The sequence below is a fragment of the Callospermophilus lateralis genome, chromosome 4 (genome assembly GCF_048772815.1).
Source record: "Callospermophilus lateralis isolate mCalLat2 chromosome 4, mCalLat2.hap1, whole genome shotgun sequence".
NCBI classification, from domain to species: Eukaryota; Metazoa; Chordata; class Mammalia; order Rodentia; family Sciuridae; genus Callospermophilus; species Callospermophilus lateralis.
Genome location: NC_135308.1, coordinates 117,109,054 through 117,127,787, shown reverse-complemented (window position 1 = coordinate 117,127,787; position 18,734 = coordinate 117,109,054). Strand labels below are relative to the sequence as shown.

Here is an 18,734-nt window from a genome sequence, read left to right as displayed (position 1 = left end):
TTTTCTTTATTAATTAAATCATGTTTTTAAATGAACCTAAATACTCCACATATACTCCAAACTATTTTTCTTATCCAAAACTCAATTCAATTATTTCTTTATTTCTTCACTAATTTATTATTCTTTCTGTATTCCTAATTATGTTTAAAAAGGACTCCCATTTACTAAAATGAAACCACAAACCTGAAAGTCACCTTAATTCTCTTCTAATGACCATTATATCCAAACAACACTAAGTACTATCTTTATTTCCAAGAGGGTATTCAAATACACCTTTTCATCTCTCATCAGATTATGTGCCTCTTACTGCCCATAATCTGATTTCCTCCACATGTAACCAAAAGCCCTGCATGCTGACTCTAACAGTGCTATAACCCAATCTAACATACTTCATGGCTCATTAACACCTACAGGGAAAAATTCAATCTATCCTGCCATTTAAGACCTACTTGGTTTCTTTCTTTTCCTATGACTATAACTTTAATCCTCCATACAACCTAGTATACTCTTATGTTCCATGCACTCTCTTATCCTTACTTTTTCTCTAGTACCTCATACAAAGCCTAGCCCCTAGTAGAAATTCAATATGTATTTACTGAACAAATAAATATTGACAATAACCAACTACTTTTTATAGTTTCCCATACATCTTCTATAACCTCACCATACCACTTATATCCTCTATATTATATACAGAATGCATTCATATTTAACTTTGAAGCCCAATTTAGACATCATTCCTATAGGCAGGAAATTGTGTACATATCATTTATATAAAGTTTATATTTAGATATCATTTCCCTCACAAGGATCTCCCATTTCCTTCTCGCCATTCCTTCTATTAGAAAAAGAATGCATTTCTCCTCTGCACTACTTTCTATTTCAGCACTTCTGTTACTATAATGTATTACTGCAGCCAGAATTTTAGGTTTACAAATCTGCCTATCTTATAAGCTCCTTAAAAGTATTCAGTGGGCTGGGTGTGGTGGCACATGACTATAATCCCAGCAACTCAAGAGTCTGAGGCAGGAGGTTCCCAAGTTCAAAGCCAGCCTCAGCAAAAGTATGACATTAAACAACTCAATGAGACATTGTCTCTAAATAAAATACAAAAACGGGCTGGGGATGTGGCTCAGTGGTTAAGTGCCCTGAGTTCAATCCTTGGTACCCCCCCACCCCCAAAAAAGGAATATTTGGTGGGATTTCATCTCCATAAAATAAAGGCTCAATAAATGTTTTAATATAACTGAACTCAAATGTTTTCCTCTGTTTTCCCTATATTTGTACAAAGTGTCCTAGTGCCCATAGAACTAGTCCTATATTTCTGTTTATACAGCATGGTATACAGGAACTGCATTCAAATTCTGACTCAATCAGCTGAATAATCTTAAAAAATTAGTTACCCTCTAAAATCCTCAGTTTTAGGCCTGAGGATGTGGCTCAGTGACAGAGTGCTTGCCTAGTGAACTTGAAGCCCTGGGTTCAATCCTCAGGACTGCAACAAATAAATAAATAAATAAATAAACAAAATCCTCGGTTTCCTAAGGATCTGTCTCCTTCCCTGCACAATGTAGATCATAACACTTACTTCATTAAGCTTCAGAAAGATTAAATGAGATATTTTTTTAAAAGCTATCTAGCAGTGGATTTTATTTCCCCCACTGAATAACAAAAGAGGAGGTATAAGAAAGAGAGAGTTGGAGAATTTAGTTTCGTTTTGGACAGTAAGAATAAGGTGAGTATCTAACAGATAACTCAATTGAGATACCTTTTTCCAGGGCTGAGGATGTGACATGGTGGGAGAGCACTTTACCAAGCATGTGTAAAACCCTGGGTTCAATCCCCAGTACCATTAATAAAAAATATGTATATATTTTTTCCATTTAAGCAATTATGTTTTAGGAATTTCAGAAAAACCATTATCTTTGAGAAGAAGGGAAAACTTCAAATTTTGCATCAACTGTTTTAATCAGGGTGACCTAACTTTATACATACATGAGGCATGTACACTAATAAGATAGGAATTTGACAAAATAAACTTTGGGTCAACTTTAATTTGAACCGTCCAACAGGAGTTATAAATTATCATTGCCATTCAACTAAAACTGGCAAAATTACTCACTTTCATTCAAAGATAAACTGTTCAAGGACTTGCCCATCATGGAGTCACATACCTGTAATTCCTACTACTCAGGAGGCCAAAGCAGGAGGATGGCAAGTTTGAGGCCATCCTGGGCAACTTAACAAGATCCTGTCTCAAAATAAGTTATTTTTAAGAAAGGGATGCATGGAGCAGCTCAGTGGTATAGTGCTTACCTAGCCTGAGTGTTCCCTGGATTTAATTCCCAGTATGGAAAAGAAAGAAACAAGCAAACAAACAAAACCCATTTAAGGACTTATAATTTTACATTATAACCCTGATAACTATATATACTATTTGAATACCCAGAAAGAACCCTGGGAGTGGCACTAATTTGTTAACTGAATGCCAGTACATTCTATCATTACAGATTCTTCTTCTGTATAGAATGCTAGCAACTTTTTTATATTCCATAATTACAATATTATTTACATTCAGGTTATTCTCGAAGAACTTTCCAGCCTCCTAATTATCAAATTATGCCTTTTAAAAATTCTCTTATCAATTCAATGTTGTTTTGCAAGGGAAAGTTAACATGGTATATAATATTCTTTATTAAATTACCTAAGATAACATAGGAGCTCAGGAAATAAAACATGCATACAACCTTCCCTACCAAAAAAAAAACACATCAACTCAAGGATGTACCCTCGTTAAACAAGGTATGTATCAAAATATTCTTACAGGGACTGGAGTTGTGGCTCAGTGGTAGAGCACTTGCCTGGCATATGTTAGCCCCTGGGTTCGATCCTTAGCACCACATATAAATAAATAAAATAAAAGATCCATTTACAACTAAAAAATATTTTTTAAAAATATCCTTACAGATGGAAAAATTAAGATAAAAAGGTAGGTGGTAATAACTGTATACCATAGATGTTACATAATAAAATGAAAAGGACAAAAATAATCCTTAAAAAGGGAGAATGTATAATATAAAAATAACAATAATCAACAATAATCATTTTGAACTAAGGCCACTTTCATTAATAAAGGAGAGCAGAGAAAAACAAAAGGATCTTAAGTTTTTTCTGTAGAAAAGGGTCAAATGCTGTTGTATTTTTTTAGGGAAATAATCAGATTAAGTAAAGCTCAGCAATGCTTTTTTTTTTAGAGAGAGGATTTTTTTAATATTTATTTTTTAGTTTTCGGCGGACACAACATCTTTGTTTGTATGTGGTGCTGAGGATCGAACCCTGGCCACACGCATGCCAGGCGAGCGCACTACCGCTTGAGCCACATCCCCAGCCCCTCAGCAATGTTTTTAAGGTCACAGAAACTAAATTCCTATAAAAGATAAAAACAAATAAAACACAAAAACCATATGACAAAAGACTGAAAACCAAGGCAAAAATATCACAAAAGAGCATAAAATAACAGGACAAAGAATGTCATCAAATATGTTCATCCCATAAAACATAAATAATTTAAATGTGCCTACTAAAAATAATGACTCTTATAAAGCGTTACAAAATGAATGGTATAGAGGGATTTTTTAAAAAGAGAGAAAAAGACTGCTCATACATGTGTACACCCATGAAGACAAAGGGGGCAATATAAATAAATACCTTCCAGAAGAGAACTTATGTTTTCTTTCAATCAGATTTTATCAGTTCCTCTCAAAACGGTGAATAAACTATAAAAACATATAAGACCTATATCATCCTGGAAACCAAAAAAGAATAAAACTCACTTTGAAAAACTTTGAATTGCAGAAAGAAAGTACTGAAGAAAAGGCAACCCCTAACTCATCTAATTCATGACTGTTGTCCCTGCAAGTTAGAGGAACAGAGTCCAGAAAATTCCCACCAGGATTCTAAACAGGAGAAGGAAAAGCCAGCAAGATAGTCTACAAGGTTTGGAAAGCTTAGCAACCAGCACATGATTGCTAAGCTATGTCTATGTGTGTGGCTACAAAGGTAAAGCTCAGCAATGCTCAACTCTGGCAAGGACTTCTGACACTGGATGCTACCTCACAAAGGTAGGAAGGACATGAAAAAGACAGCATATCCTTAAGTACTGGGGTCACTGCCCTGCAAACTCTGAGTGGCACTCCAATCAGAGAGAAGAAACTTTAACACCAAGAAAGTATCTTCAGAACCATCTGCAGCCCTCGTGCTACTTTCCTCCTCTCCACTCAGAGGCCACTGGAGCTCTGAGAGTGAATCTAGAGTAATTCTAAACTTTTCTATTCTACCCTTTTGTAATTCTGAGTGACTAAGACAAATGCAAACCCAACTCAGAAGTTCTCCAATTCCCCAAACTGGACAAGCCTGTGTTGTACTCATTCCTTGTTCTATTTAACAAGCAGATGCTGGGGACAAAGTGAAAAAAGATAACATGGTCCCTGGAAGTTACCATGTTAGTGAAAATGAAAGACATTACTAGGAAATGCAATAAAGATCACATAGAGGTAGAGAATAAATAAAGTCCTAAATAACAGAGGAAGAGAGGGGGGCATGAGAAAGGTGAAATAACACTGAAACTAAGAATAACTGTTAAGACTTACACCCAGTTTAAGAAGGAGGAGAGAAGTATTCCAAACAAAGAGAAAGATATACAGTGGTCCCAAATTAAGATCATAATAGCTTATTGAAGCTCCTCTTCTCAACAAGAGCAGTGTGGCTGAAAAATGTAAGGAAGGAGTGAAAGGGGAGATGATGGTGCCGACAGAAACAAATCTTGCGCAGCAATCTGGCTGGGCACAAAATAACCGGGAGGTCACGAGCCACTTGTAGGTTCAAACAGGAACTACTTTATTGCCAGAACCCCACGGGAACACCACCAGAATTCAACAGAAACTCCGTGAGAACCAACGGGAACTCCGCGAAAACTCAATGGGAACTCAAAAGTAGCGGGCACCCGAGGTAGCAGGAGCCGCCTTTATTGCTGGACAGCAAAGGTTTATATACACAACTGAATACACAGCAATCAGCCATTATCTTAATAATTATACACAGCTTAACTTAATTATCATCATCTTAATGGCTCGCTGGCGTTACTTCTCGACCACTCCTTCTGGCAAAATGCCAGGCGCCATCTTGACTTGGTTGTGGCTCTCAACAATCTTGAAAAATTATAAGTATTTAGAACTTCACCCTAAGAAGAAAGGGAACTAACCAAAGGACAGTGACATGATCAGATTTGCAAATTAAATAATGAAGATGATAAAAATGGAAATGGACAGGAATAGCATAAGACCAAAGGTAGTGATTCTAATTAGGAGACTAACAGAAAACTGGGCAAGTGGTGGACCATTTACTGAGCTAGAGAACAAAGAGGAAAGGCTTAAGTTCAGGTTGAAAAAGAAGTTCCATTTTGACATGTTTAAGGCACCTTAGACAGTCCTCCAGGTAGAGATGATAGAGAAGTATGTGGATGTATGGGCTATAGTTTAGGGTAGAGAACTAACAGATAGACATAGCAGGTGGGTAATTACATGCAGATAGAACCAAAGCTCAAAAGTAAATAATGTTGTATAAGAATATGTATTAAATTAGAAAAAAAATGCCAGAGCCTTGAGGAACACATGGAGGTAAGCTGAAAGAACTAGTGAAAAGAAAAAACAATGGTCAGAGATGGGAAAGTATTGTCCTAGAATGACAAAGATGATGATGATGATGATATTAACACTGTGAATTAACTCTGTGGAAGATGATGTGCTAAGTAATCCACATTTACTCTTTCACTTAATGGTTACAACAGCCTATGTGTGATAGGTGTGATCTTATTTCCATTCTACAAGAACCTGAGTCACAGTCAATCTAATTAATTTTTGCCTAAGATTGCACATCTAACAATACCAATGCTATTAGAAACTACTGAATCCACTGAGTTTAATGATACGAGCACCATAAGTGGCTTCAACCCAAGCAATTTCAGTAGAATATGAATGGTTCTTCTATATTCCTTAAATCCTATGCCCAATCAATCAGCAAGATTTCAGTTCTGGCACCACCATCCTGGCCCAACCATTATCAACTCACCAGCCCAACCTTAAACATTTGTCTGATTCTATTCTCAACCCCTATGTTACATTCTCCATACAGCATGCAGAGTGTGTATTTGAAAATGCAAATCAGATCTCCTCATTGCCTACTTAAAACCCCCAACTGCTTCTTCTATCATACAACATACTATCTATACACCTCATATGATCTTAAAATCCCAAGTGATCTGGCCCACTTCTTGACCCTCAACTCCAACCATACTCTTTCTCTTACCACAAAATGATCTTCTTGCTCTTTCTACAACAGGACATAGCAGCTCCAAAGTGGATAGAAAAGCCTCTGAGAATGAGGCCTGTGTCACTCTAATTCATGTTGTGTCCCCTGAGATTAGACAAGTCAGTACCTGACATGGAAGAGGGCTAAATACATATTTTTAGATGGAGGGCAGATAAAGAGAGATAGCAAGGACATAAACAACTTATAGAATAGCTTGATCATATTGGATGTTGGGTTGAACAAACTTTTTATTTGTTTTAAAGATGAGAGAAATTTGAGCACATTTAAATAAGGGATATTAGGAAAGTATGCAAGAGCTTGGAAAAACTTAAAGACATCAAAAAACAGCATGTAAGAAAAAAATATAATTAATTAGCTACTTTAGGAAATATAAAAGCTGTTCAAGAAAGTTATGATACAGGGCTGGGGATGTGGCTCAAGCAGCAGCACGCTCACCTGGCATGCATGCAGCCCGGGTTCGATCCTCAGCACCACATACAAACAAAGATGTTGTGTCTGCCAAATACTAAAAAATAAATATTAAAATGTCTCCCTCTCTCTCTCTCTCTCTTCCTCTCTCTCACTCTCTCTTTAAAAAAAAAAGTTATGATACAAACGTATTTTATTTCTGAATGCCAATGTGTTTCTTCTTCTGAAATTTGAGGGTCTTGGGTCAAACTGGTAGTTTCCAATCACTATCAAGAACTTTCTTTTATTTAACCATTTTCCTTTTGTAATCTCCCCTTGTAATCCCACAATGAAAGTGATTAGCAATTAATAAAATAAGTATTACAAATTCAAGATGATTACTGATTCATCTAAGACCATACAAATGTTTATAAAAAAGAGAATGCTGGTGCGCAAATATAAAGAAATTGGCCCAAACAAGCAAAAGAAATCAAGGAACTCAAGTCTAAACCATAGACCAAAAATTAAAAACTGAAAAATTTCAAATTATGAAGAAGGTATATTTTTCTTTTTAATTAGGAAAAAACACAATGATAAATCCTGTAGAATCAAACAAATTTGTATAAAATGAAAGATTGAAAATAAATCTGGGGAGAAAAGGAGGAATGGAAAAAGGGAGATGTTGATCAAAGAATACAAAGTTTCAGTTGGACTGGAGTAATAAATTTTATGGTTAATGTCAGAATTAATAATAATCATTGTATAATTAAAACATGGTAAAAGAATAGATTTTTAAAGTCTTCACCATAAAAATAAATTGGTGAGGTGATGGATATATTAATCAGCTTGCCTGAATCTTTCTACAATGTATACCATATATTAAGACATCATATCATACCCCCATAATTATATATAATTATTATTTGATAATTAAGATTTATTTAATAAAAATTTTATAATTTTAAAAAGAAAATCATGTTCTAACCATGAAGCAAATTAAACTGTGGCATGACTTCGAGCAACTGGTGTTGTTCATGCAGGAGAACCCAATTGAACATCGTGTGAGAGCCATTTCCTTTTTAATGTCCTAGCAAGGTTTTTAATACCTTAAAAAGTTAAATGGGAAAAAAAGAAAAGACCACATCGGAGTCAAATAGTGAAATGATAAAAGCATGGCATTCATAGCCAGACTGCCTAGTTTAACTCATGGTCATACAAATTACTGAACATCTCTGTGCTTTAGTCCCTAATATTTTTTCCCTATGCTTTATCATGATGAAAAGTAAAATCTGTACCTCCTTGGCAAATTTTCACCAACATTCAATGAGTTGATACATGTAAATATAAATGCTTAAAACAGTATCTGAAACACAGTAACGTGAGTATTTGCTATGATTTTATCACAATTATCATCACTATTATTATTGTTACTTACTATAGAAATGATAAAGCTTAAAAGCAATAGAAGAAAATGCAAAGATTTGACTTGATAGGAAAATACAAGAATCCGACTCAACAAATGTGCAAGAAGCATAAATAAATTAAAAGTAGAAAAACATGGATAATAAAAGAAATGCTGATTTAATAAAAAATGAATTCTACACAATATAGATGGCAAAAATAATACTATATGGGAAAAGCAAGCTACAGAAGATATACAGTAGATAATACCATCTCTCTAAAGTTCTAATGCATGCAAAACTGAACAATGTAATATGCAGAGATTCATCCATAGTAAAAGCATAGAGCAAGAGTTTATCAGGTATCATTAAATAAAAATCACAAAATGTAGGACTGTGGGTACCTCTGAGCATAAGGAAGATGTGACTGACAAAAATCACAGAGGCAGCTTTAGCATTCTATTCTGAAACTGGTGAGAGCAGCCTAATTTTTTAAAACATCATTTTTATTCCTTATATGTACATTTTATATTTGCTGAATGAAGTATTTTATGATTAAAAAAGACAGAAAACTTAATAATAAATTTTAAAGGCAAGAAAACATACTTTTTGCCTGTCAATAAAACATTTTTTCTTTAAAGCTCATAGTGAAGGTTTATTTTTCAATCTTTACTTTCAAATCTTTAAAATCAAGATTAAGCAGTGCTAAGAGTTAAATATATTTCTAAGATGGTCAAAGGCAAATTCCACTGGTAGTATACCTTTGTTAAAAGAGGACTTTTTCATCTGAGATATATTTTCAAGCATAGACAAGTAATTACTGGCTATGTATACAGAATAACAGACATGATTTCTGGTGCTTAATGCCATTATTTCAGATGGGATATTCAATATGATACCTGTAGTACAATAATCTATCATTTAAATAAATACTAAATTTTTAAGAAGGTTATATAACTGCCTGTAGATCAAATTACTGGACACACTAGGCTACAAAGTACAAACAGATCTTAGAGAGCATTTTTAGTTAGTTCAACAAAATAGCTTGTGCAACTTGAACAAAATATAACAAGAAAAGAGAATTTTATAATTAACTATCATGTTATTTTCATTAAAAATTATGGAAGCTATTGGAGACTTTTAGACAATTCAGATCTGACAGAATCTTAAACAAAAAGCAACACCAGGTATTACCTAGTCTAATTCATTCATTTTGCAGATATTAAAACCAAGACACAAGACACTTAAGTTAAGAACAGGTCTAGGAAAACCCAATCTCCCAATTCACCACCTAGTGTTTTTCTTATGCCTGATTCCCTTGCAACCTGATCATGAACACAGGATGCAAATACTCAAATGAACTTGCAATTTCTCACATACCTCTATTTATAGACAAATATCCTCTGTCCTCAACCCATTCTCTTCCTGGAAGGCAGCCTGAGTTGAAGGCATATTCATCTACCAAAAAATCAGAAACAAGGACTATGGTGCACTTTTATTTTTTGCTTTCAATTACTGTGAAACTAGAAATCCAAGACCACTCGTGGCCTCTCACCTATTGTCATGTCTAATCCCCTGGATGATGTCCAGAGAGATACGTCTGTACTTTTTCTCAATTACACACCACTAATTTAAGTATCCATCTATAATAGGCATTACACAGTTTCCCCCTAAGCCCTACCAAACCAAAATTCTCTGACCACCAAACAAAATAAAAATAAAAAAGAAAGAATAAACATAAAATGTAGGACTCTTGATTTATGCAAGGACTGTACTGCTTTTCTTTTAATAGACTATACCATGCACCATAGTCCTATTTTCAATAATGGCTTAAGTTTAACACGTATACTGAAGGATTTTTTTGCTTTAAATAAAAAGAAGAAACTACAAGGATTCATCATATAATTTATAGTACTAGAAGACAGTTATGTTATGGTCACAGCAGTAACAGCTGTAGGTATGTATGTATGTATATGCAAATAACCTTCTAAATTTCACCTTAAAAATCTCTCTACAGTCCTAGGAATGATGCTCATATACTTGAAAATGCAATTTTTAAAATTTTTTAAAATATATATTTAGTTGTTGATAGACCTTTATTTTACTTATTTATTTATATGCAGTGCTGAGAAACGAACCCAGTGCCTCACACATGCTGGTCAAGCGATCTACAGCTGAGCTACAACTCCAGCCCCAAAATGCAATTTTTAAAGTATTTGTATACTGTATTTGACTTCTAATCCCTGAGACTGTTCAATAGGCCAATCAGCATAAAACATATTGCATGCTATAAAATAAGCATTAGGTGTTGTAAGAGTATATTGAGGAGCTTCCAGTAATTCCAAAATTTCAGTTATGGCTGACATTTTCAAACAAAAACTTCCCCCCACATTCTAAAGCAAATGATAATGAGCCATTGGAAGTCAAAGCCAGAACTTCTCTGAGAGTATCTATAAAACAAGAATTCAATGGCGTCTGTAGACTAAGTCATAATTTCTATATATGTGCACTTTCCAAACAAATGTTTTCATATTTTTTAAAAATGCAAGTCAAAGTTTTATAGTAGTTGTTATGTACTTTCTCAGTGAAGAGCTACTAAAAGCACAACTACTAGCATATGAGAGAGTTCTTATATATTTTTTTAATTTAGCAAGTCAGAAATTACTCTTAATACTCTATGCCATACATAAATGTGTCACTTTAGACAAATGTTATAAACAATGTACTATTTTTAGAAACTGAGGATCAAGATATATGATTGGTTTAGAAGCTGAACTCTGAGAACACTTTATGCCATTCTTAATTCTGTTTAACCTGTAGTCATCTCCGTGTTTTATAAATATCTATAATCTGTCTAAATGAAGGCTCTCATAAGATAAAATTCCCCCAGCTTACCTTCAGGTCCTAAAGTTTCCAAATCAGCACATATTTGGGTAACTCAATTATACAAATGCAGATAACAATGCTGTTCCAAACTATCACATCCAAGTGTCAGAGGTTACCAAGTGTCAGAGGTTATCGTATGATGGCCAGTGTGGCCAACTCAAGTGTACAGGATACTTGTACAGGAGACATTTAAAGAGATAACACAAGCAACATGTTCTGTTTTATTTTAACAAAAAAAAGTGGGGGGAGGGAAATAATTTTTATCATAATTTTTTGTTTTTTAAGATTAGGAACTTGTCAACAATTATCTTATGGTTAAGAACCTGACCCTGACAACAAAAAGTGCCCATAAAAGACTTCTCAAGTACACAAGGTACTCCATCTGCTGGAAATCACATCTTCACATTTTGTCTATTCTTGGGGAAGAGAAAGGGAGGAACGAGGAGGAGTGTGAGACAGAATATGTGTTCAGCACTAACTGAACGACTTGCAGGAAGTCCAAATTATAGAAAGAAACAAGGTTTTGTGATGATGAAAACAACTAAGGAATCCGTTCTTTATCTTAAAAAGTTGAGATGCCATGGAAGGAGGGTTAGTCAAGAAAGTAGCAGCAACAATTTTGTACTTTAGTAAGGTCATTCTGGGTGCAGTATCCTTTATTCAATTTTTCCCACATATTATTTGTAGAATTAAAAAACAATGTTCCTTAAACAAAGAAAGCTCAAGGACAGAATGCCAGAAGTTGAGTGAACATCTTGTAAAGGCAGATCAAAGGGCCTAGGATGTAGCTAATAGGTAGAGCACTTGCCTAGGTTCAAGTTCCAGAACCAAAAGAAAGAAAGGGAAGAACGAAGAAATGAAAAAAAAAAGAAAAACATAAAGCCAGATCAAATTCTATCTTCTTTATGATGTTTTTCCTGTACCCTTCCTCTTACTTCAGCCAACTAATGCTCTCTTCCTATCTTTATTTTTAAACCTCCTTACTCATACATGTTTTATTTCTAGCCCAAACTCTCTCCAAGTTCCAATCCCACACCATCTGATTCTACTACACATTTCCATATAAATGTCCTACCAGCACTTCAAACAGGAGATCTAAAACAAAACATTTTTACCCTACCCACAAACCTGAGTTCACACTCTTTCAATCAACCGGTCTTAACATCTTATCATCATCCTTTACTCATCCCTTGTTTCCCAATATCCAACTAATTGTTTATTTCTGTTTAATGTGCTTCAGCAATACTTCCCCAACCCCATACCTACTGCTCTAGTTCAGGTGTTCTTTGACCAAAACATTTACAACACTTTTTTACTCATCCCCTGGTTTCTTTCCAATTCAATTCATTCTCTGAATTATTAGATAATATAACCTATAATTCAACTCCAATTATGACTTTTCAAGGATCAAGAAACTTTAATTTCATTCCTTACTAAATAAATCCAAATTCCTTGGTTTAGCATTAAAAGGTTTCCATGTTCTAAGTCAAACCAAAATTTCTTTTACTTTGTCTTCTTGCTATTCCTTTTTAAATATGCTCAAATTTTTTTTCTATGTCTGCTCTCTGTCTAATCTGGTAAATAAATGTCAGGTGCTCTACAAAAGTTTACTCCTTTCATATAAGTGTGCTACATGCTCCCTCCCTGTACCATTTTAATTGAGAGGGAAACATCCCATCGTTCTATATATTTGATTTTCACAATGAAAATCAGAATGTTCATGGGAAAGCCTGTAAAATCTAAGAAACAGACTATAAAAGAAAAGCACTGTGACTGAGTTCCAATGTCAAAGGAAAATGGTAGTAGCAAGTAAGATGTCACAAAAGTATCAGAATATCTGAAAAAGTAAAAATCAATATAACCTGAATCAGAGCTGGGGTTCTGGCTAAGCAGTAGAGAACCTAGCACGTACGAGGCCCTGAGTTCAATCTTGGCACCACATAAAATAAATAAAATAAAGGTATTGCATCCAACTACAACTAAAAAGTAAATATTTTAAAAATATATAACCTGAGACAACTGATCCTGAGCCTTATCCAAAGTCAGTGATTCACTGGACTACAGGAATTTAGTCTAATGAAGAAGATAAATACATATAGACTAAATTATAACACAGTGGTAAAAGTTGTGCCAACCAAGGTATAAACTGTTATAGAAAATGTATAGGAAATTACAAATTCTACAAGATGAGGAAGGCTTCACAAAACACCATCTGAAAGAGGTCTTAAGGACTTCAATATGATAAAATAGTTGCAGGCCACAGGAATAGCCTAAATTGATGAATTCTTGGTCCCTGAACTATTTCTAAGAATATCTCTAATTACATTAGTTTAAATCAATTTATCCTAAAAAGCTATTTGAGTTTGGCATTTTATTTAGTGAACTCCTGAAAATATGCAGATGATTATCTGCAGAATGTATTAATTGCTATCAGACAGGATTTTCCTACCTCAGTTGCATGCCAAGTTTATAATTCCTAAATGTGGTGCTAATCTCAGTCTATTCCCCAGAAGCTTCTTTCCTCTTCAGCATTACTACAATAATATGAAGTGCACTAAAGTCCTAGGATTTCACTGACAATGTCACACAGTTCCATACACATGTCAGTCAAGAACAAATGATTCATTTTAAGGACTAATACCTCCATGATGTAAAATGTAATAAGGCATATGTAAACCATCTACATGTACTACATACTGCAGATAACTCCAGAATTAGAAGAAACGTTAGGAAAAATCTAGATCAACCATATGACCCAAAGTGTCTACCATTCTCTTCCTCTCAGAAATTTAAGATCAATGCTCAATAATTTAGTCTCTCATTGTGCTTGGAGTCAAGGGACATATAAATACTCAGGAGCTGCTGAATAGCCACATTCAAATATCAAAAACAACAAACAAAAAAGACATAAATAAAAAAGGTCAGCTAAGAGAAAATAAAGATGCAAGGAGAGATAAGACTAGAGACAGGGAATATTCCATGTTTTCAAATCCCTGATCCCAGGCCCCACCTAATAAGGTCTGTCTGACCTTGGCTTCCAGTAGTCTTCCAACAAATTCCTTTCTTCCTTCCTTCTTTTTGCTAAAACTTGTTCAAGTTCATTTCTGTTACTTGCAAGGGAAACTTAAGTGAGGCAACAACCAAAATTTTCCATAAAGTCAATTGACTGATTTTTACTGGTCTATGTTTTTAATAGTTTCTTTTTTTCTTTAATTCTATTCCTTAAAAACCACAAGTAGACTTTGATATACTATACAAATGAATATGTGAACAGGGATCAGAGTCTTTGCTAAGCATTTCGAAAGGAAAATGCATTATTCCCAGGAAAGAGAAAACAATAGAACATTTAAATTAAAAACAAAAACCTTAAGTTATCTGTACAGCAATAAGAAACGTTACCTAATAAATGGCCAATTAATTAGCTGATCACCCTCCTCTGCAAAGGTAACAATTCTGAATAAATCAGACAGGTAGATCGATCCACTTCGGTCTTCTGTGGATCAAAAGGTGATACCCCAACATAGGTCATTTCATTTGGAATGCTTCCAGCTAACTAGCCACAGCCTTCTCAACCACAGAAGGTTTGGGAGCTCTCTGGTGGTGTCCCTGACCTGAACCCCAAAACCAAAATTGAATATCAAAATGATGTTAGGGCCTGAACTTTACTATCCACAAAGAGCAATCGGGAATTTATCCTATAACATAACTAGCACTTTCTACTAGTAGATGAAGAGAAGAAAGTAATCGAAGTTTAATACTAAGGACTCTGTGTGTATGAAGACAATCTCAAGGCAGAATTGAGCTCCCCAAAGCTGTATGCACACCCATCAGATCTAACTACAGTCAGACCAGCTTAACAAGTATAACAAGTCAGAAACTGACAATCAGAAGTTTGAACCAGATGTGGTGGGTGGCTCTGCAGGGTTAAATAAACAAAAACAATATTATAGGATCCTGGAGTCCGAAGAGACATGGAAACTATACCCAGCTTCATCATTTTACAGACAAGGAAGCTAAACTCTGGAACTAAATTCATCAACCAAATCTCTAACTGTAATACATGAGACAGTTGAGAGTAAAATCAAAGGGATTAAGACCAGTTTATGATAGAACTAAAATGTATTATTTCCTAAGGTTGCTTTTGGATGATTTAGAATCTATGCTCAATAATTTAGTCTCTCCTTGTGCTTAATAAATACATATTAGAATAAACATGTATTAGAAAACTAATGAATCCTACTTTGCAGATAATCTTTGCATATTATCATTACTTGAGTAAAACAGTAGGGATTTCTGACTTAAGAGGTTAACATTTTAGTTATAATATTGAAATAAGCACCTTGAAAGAGTAAAAATAATAATTTGATTTGAAATGTAAAAGTTTTATGTTGTAACCTTGGGGAGAGGCAATATATACACTGTAAAAAAGTTAAAAATCTAGATGGCTAAAAGCTACTTATTTTAAAATAAGAAAAAATTCCAGACATTCACAAAAGGCCCTAGAAAAAGTCACCAAAAATTAGACTGATACACCAGTTGGGACCAAAATTAAAAGAATCTATGTTTAAAAGATCCAAATATAAACTTGTTAAAAATTACTGGCAAGAGGGCACATAGCAGTGGATTTGGGTCATCAACGGCTATTTTACCAAAATTATTAGGTAAGTCAACAAACTGAGGTGCTCGCAAGTGCACGCATGAGCACACACACAGCATACATATATTTCCGACAACACAATCCACTCTTTTTTTTTTTTAAGAGAGAGAGAGAGATTTTTTTTAATATTTATTTTTCAGTTTTCGGTGGATACATCTTTTCATTTCATTTTTATGTGGTGCTGAGAATTGAACCCAGCGCCCCGCTCATGCCAGGCGAGCATGTTACCGCTTGAGCCACATCCCCAGCCCACAATCCACTTTTTATCAGCCAGCACAGTATTTTTTAGAAGCCCATTGATAAAATGAGAAATTAGAACCTGTTGTTTGCCAAGAAGTGCTATCCCAAAACAAACATGAAACTGATAGCATTGCTTATATTAGTATTTATAAGCTGCACATTTAATAGTTAAATATTGTAAATATCTGCCATTAATTCTAATTGACAGTTTTATATGTTCTAGGAACCGTGAAGATTGTTATACATAAAATTATCTTATAAAATCTATTTTGCTGCCTATGCTGCAAATGAAAATAGGATACTAAACCAGAGAATATAATCTATGTTTAGAAGAGTCAGCTTTCAACTAATTAATGTGTCCTACTTAGCCAAATCTTATTTTGACAGCTTAGTCTATTGAATGCAAAAACAAAAACAAACTGAAATCTCCTAAATAATCTCAGCTCTCAGGAACTGTAAATTTCTGTTCTTCCCATTCCAGACAAAATAGAGAACCAAGAAGCTTTGACGGCTAGTTTACTCATCATAAAAGTAAGAATTCACGCAATTTCACATTTACCTTAATTCCTCCTCAGTATTTTGTACATGCTTTGAAGAAAATTATCTTTTAAAACCCTTACAGTTACGACTTAATGGCTTCTAGCCTTAAACCTAATAAGGTAGAATGAGGACTTTACATTCACAGTTTGACTTGAAACAGTTCAGTGTAAAACTTAAAAAAAAAAAATAGACTTAAATGCTTTTTTCCGTTTAAAAACAAAACAAAACTGGTACCTGGCAAATTCGGGGATCTCTGCGATTTTTGGCCTATGAGATGCCAGCCGGGCCCGCGGGAGACTGGCCCAGCAGCGCAGGAGGCTCGGAGGGAGGGCAGCGGCGCAGAGCCCCCGGGGCGCTCCTCCTGCGCCGCTCCCCGCCCGCCCCCGCCCGCCCGACGCCCCACTCCACAGCGTGATACACGGCGGTGGCGTGGGCCTGGCCGGCTTGTTCCCACGCCCCGGGCCCGTTATCTGGGCGGCGACGCCCACGGGGCCAACTTACGGCGAGTAGGGGGCTCCGGGACAGTCCCCTATCCCGGCCGCGGGCCCCGCGCCCCTCCCTCGCCACTCGCCGCTGTGGGGCCAGACCCCTCCCTCGGGCCCGCGCCGGGAAAAAGCCTCCAGCAGGCTCAGGTTCGCTCTGGGCATGGGGTAAGGTGTCAGCGCGGCGGCCAGGCGCCTTCCGTCGGCGGGGGGAACGCTGGCCAGCCCTGACCTCCTTCCAGTCAGCCCCTCACAGCCCGCGCGGGGCGCAACCCTCCCGCGCCCCTCCTAGGCTCGGGAAGGGGGTGTCCCCGCCAGAGGCTGAGGGGCGCAGCCGGCGCTCGGAGGGGACCCGGCTTCGGGTCACACCCTAACTTGGCAGGGTCGAGTGGGAGGGGTGAGGCGAGGTGGGAAGGTAGACTGAACTTACCAGACTGCGCGGTTGCCAGCGCCGCGACCGCGGCCAGGCAGAGGCAGAGGCAGAGCGAGAGGGGGCGCGGGAGGGCCCACCGCGCGCTCATCGAAAGGCCAGGGAGCCGCCGCCGCTGTCCGAGCCTCCTCCTCCCTCCCCGGCTCCGGGCGACGGACGGGGCGGCGGGAGGCATGACGGGAAATTCCTGGGCACTGGCAGCCGAGTCCAAATATGAGCATAGGAGATGAGCGAGGGAGGACCGGGGAACGCGCCGGCCGCGGACGGGGCCCGCTGCCCGGGCTTCGGGCGGCCGCCAACTCCCGCCTCCAAGGCATCCAGCCGCGGTGCGCGAGCGGAAGGTGGGATTCCCCCTGCCCAGGAACATCACTTCCAACTTTGGGGCCCAAGAGCAGAGCCCAGCACCCCACCCGACCCTTTTCAAGGTTCTGAGAGTCCTATACGACTGGGAAAAGGAGAAAACTATGTAGGCAGTGGACCGTGAGACAGTGACCTAGAGGAAGACCTGACAGGGCTTGACAACCTTGGTAGTGAGGGGATAAAAAAATTCTGGCAATTACTATGTAGGGGAAGGTAAGGCAGGAGCGGCATGGCCAGACTGGGAATGTCACTTAGTTGGTAGAGCACTTGCTTAGCATGTGTAAAGGCCTGGGTTCAATGCCCAGCACCACAAAAGAGAAATTGGATTTTTAAAAGTTAGGAGAAAAATAAAGGAAGCTGTGTTGCCACTTAAAATATCCACATAAGTATTCTATACATACAGAACAAGAACTATAGTACAGAGAACACCACCCAGGTGAGGGGGCCCCTGCCACAGTTGTGTGTGTGCGCGGAAAGGTCTTTCTCCAAACTTGTATTTTGAACACCATATATGGAATCAGACAAGCTGACTGAACAATAGGTTTTCACAATAGCTAGATGCTGAAGTTTACACCAGCCTTTCTCCACCTCCAACCTCCATTCGTCTCTCGCCCTCCAAACACACACACTTATTTCACACAACTCATCTTGTATTTATTGGAGCTTGTCTAAAGTGTAATGTTGAAATTTATTCAAAAAGTGCTACCTCTGATGACCAGAATGTCAGTCCCAGAGGGTTAATTACAGGCCCGAGCCTGTAGTTGCCTGACTTTTCTTTGGCACTAATTCCTAAAGTAATCAAGTCCAAATGACTCTTAGCCTTCCAAGACAATGTAATCATGTCTTAATTACTATATTTTTTCACTTTAGCAAATGGGACAGGACCCGGAGATGTAGGATGAAATATAATTACTTATGAACATTTTAAGATGCTAAAGAAAAGATTTATTGATGCAAAACGTTTA

General features: G+C 37.0%; 1 protein-coding gene across 3 annotated transcripts in view; it reads right to left on the bottom strand.

Annotated features, from left to right (window-relative positions):
• Positions 1 to 17,563, bottom strand: part of Msrb3 (methionine sulfoxide reductase B3) — a 168,895-nt gene extending 151,332 nt beyond the window's left edge. The window contains exon 1 of one of the 3 annotated variants that reach the window (XM_076854828.1): positions 17,410 to 17,563. In XM_076854828.1, coding sequence (XP_076710943.1) covers positions 17,410 to 17,500 — 91 coding nt within the window. In that variant the 5' untranslated portion in view covers positions 17,501 to 17,563. Of the gene's footprint in view, positions 1 to 16,731; positions 16,829 to 17,409 lie in introns of those variants that run through there. The other 2 variants (XM_076854829.2, XM_076854830.1) reach the window with 2 other exon arrangements.
• Positions 17,564 to 18,734: the final 1,171 nt, after the last annotated feature.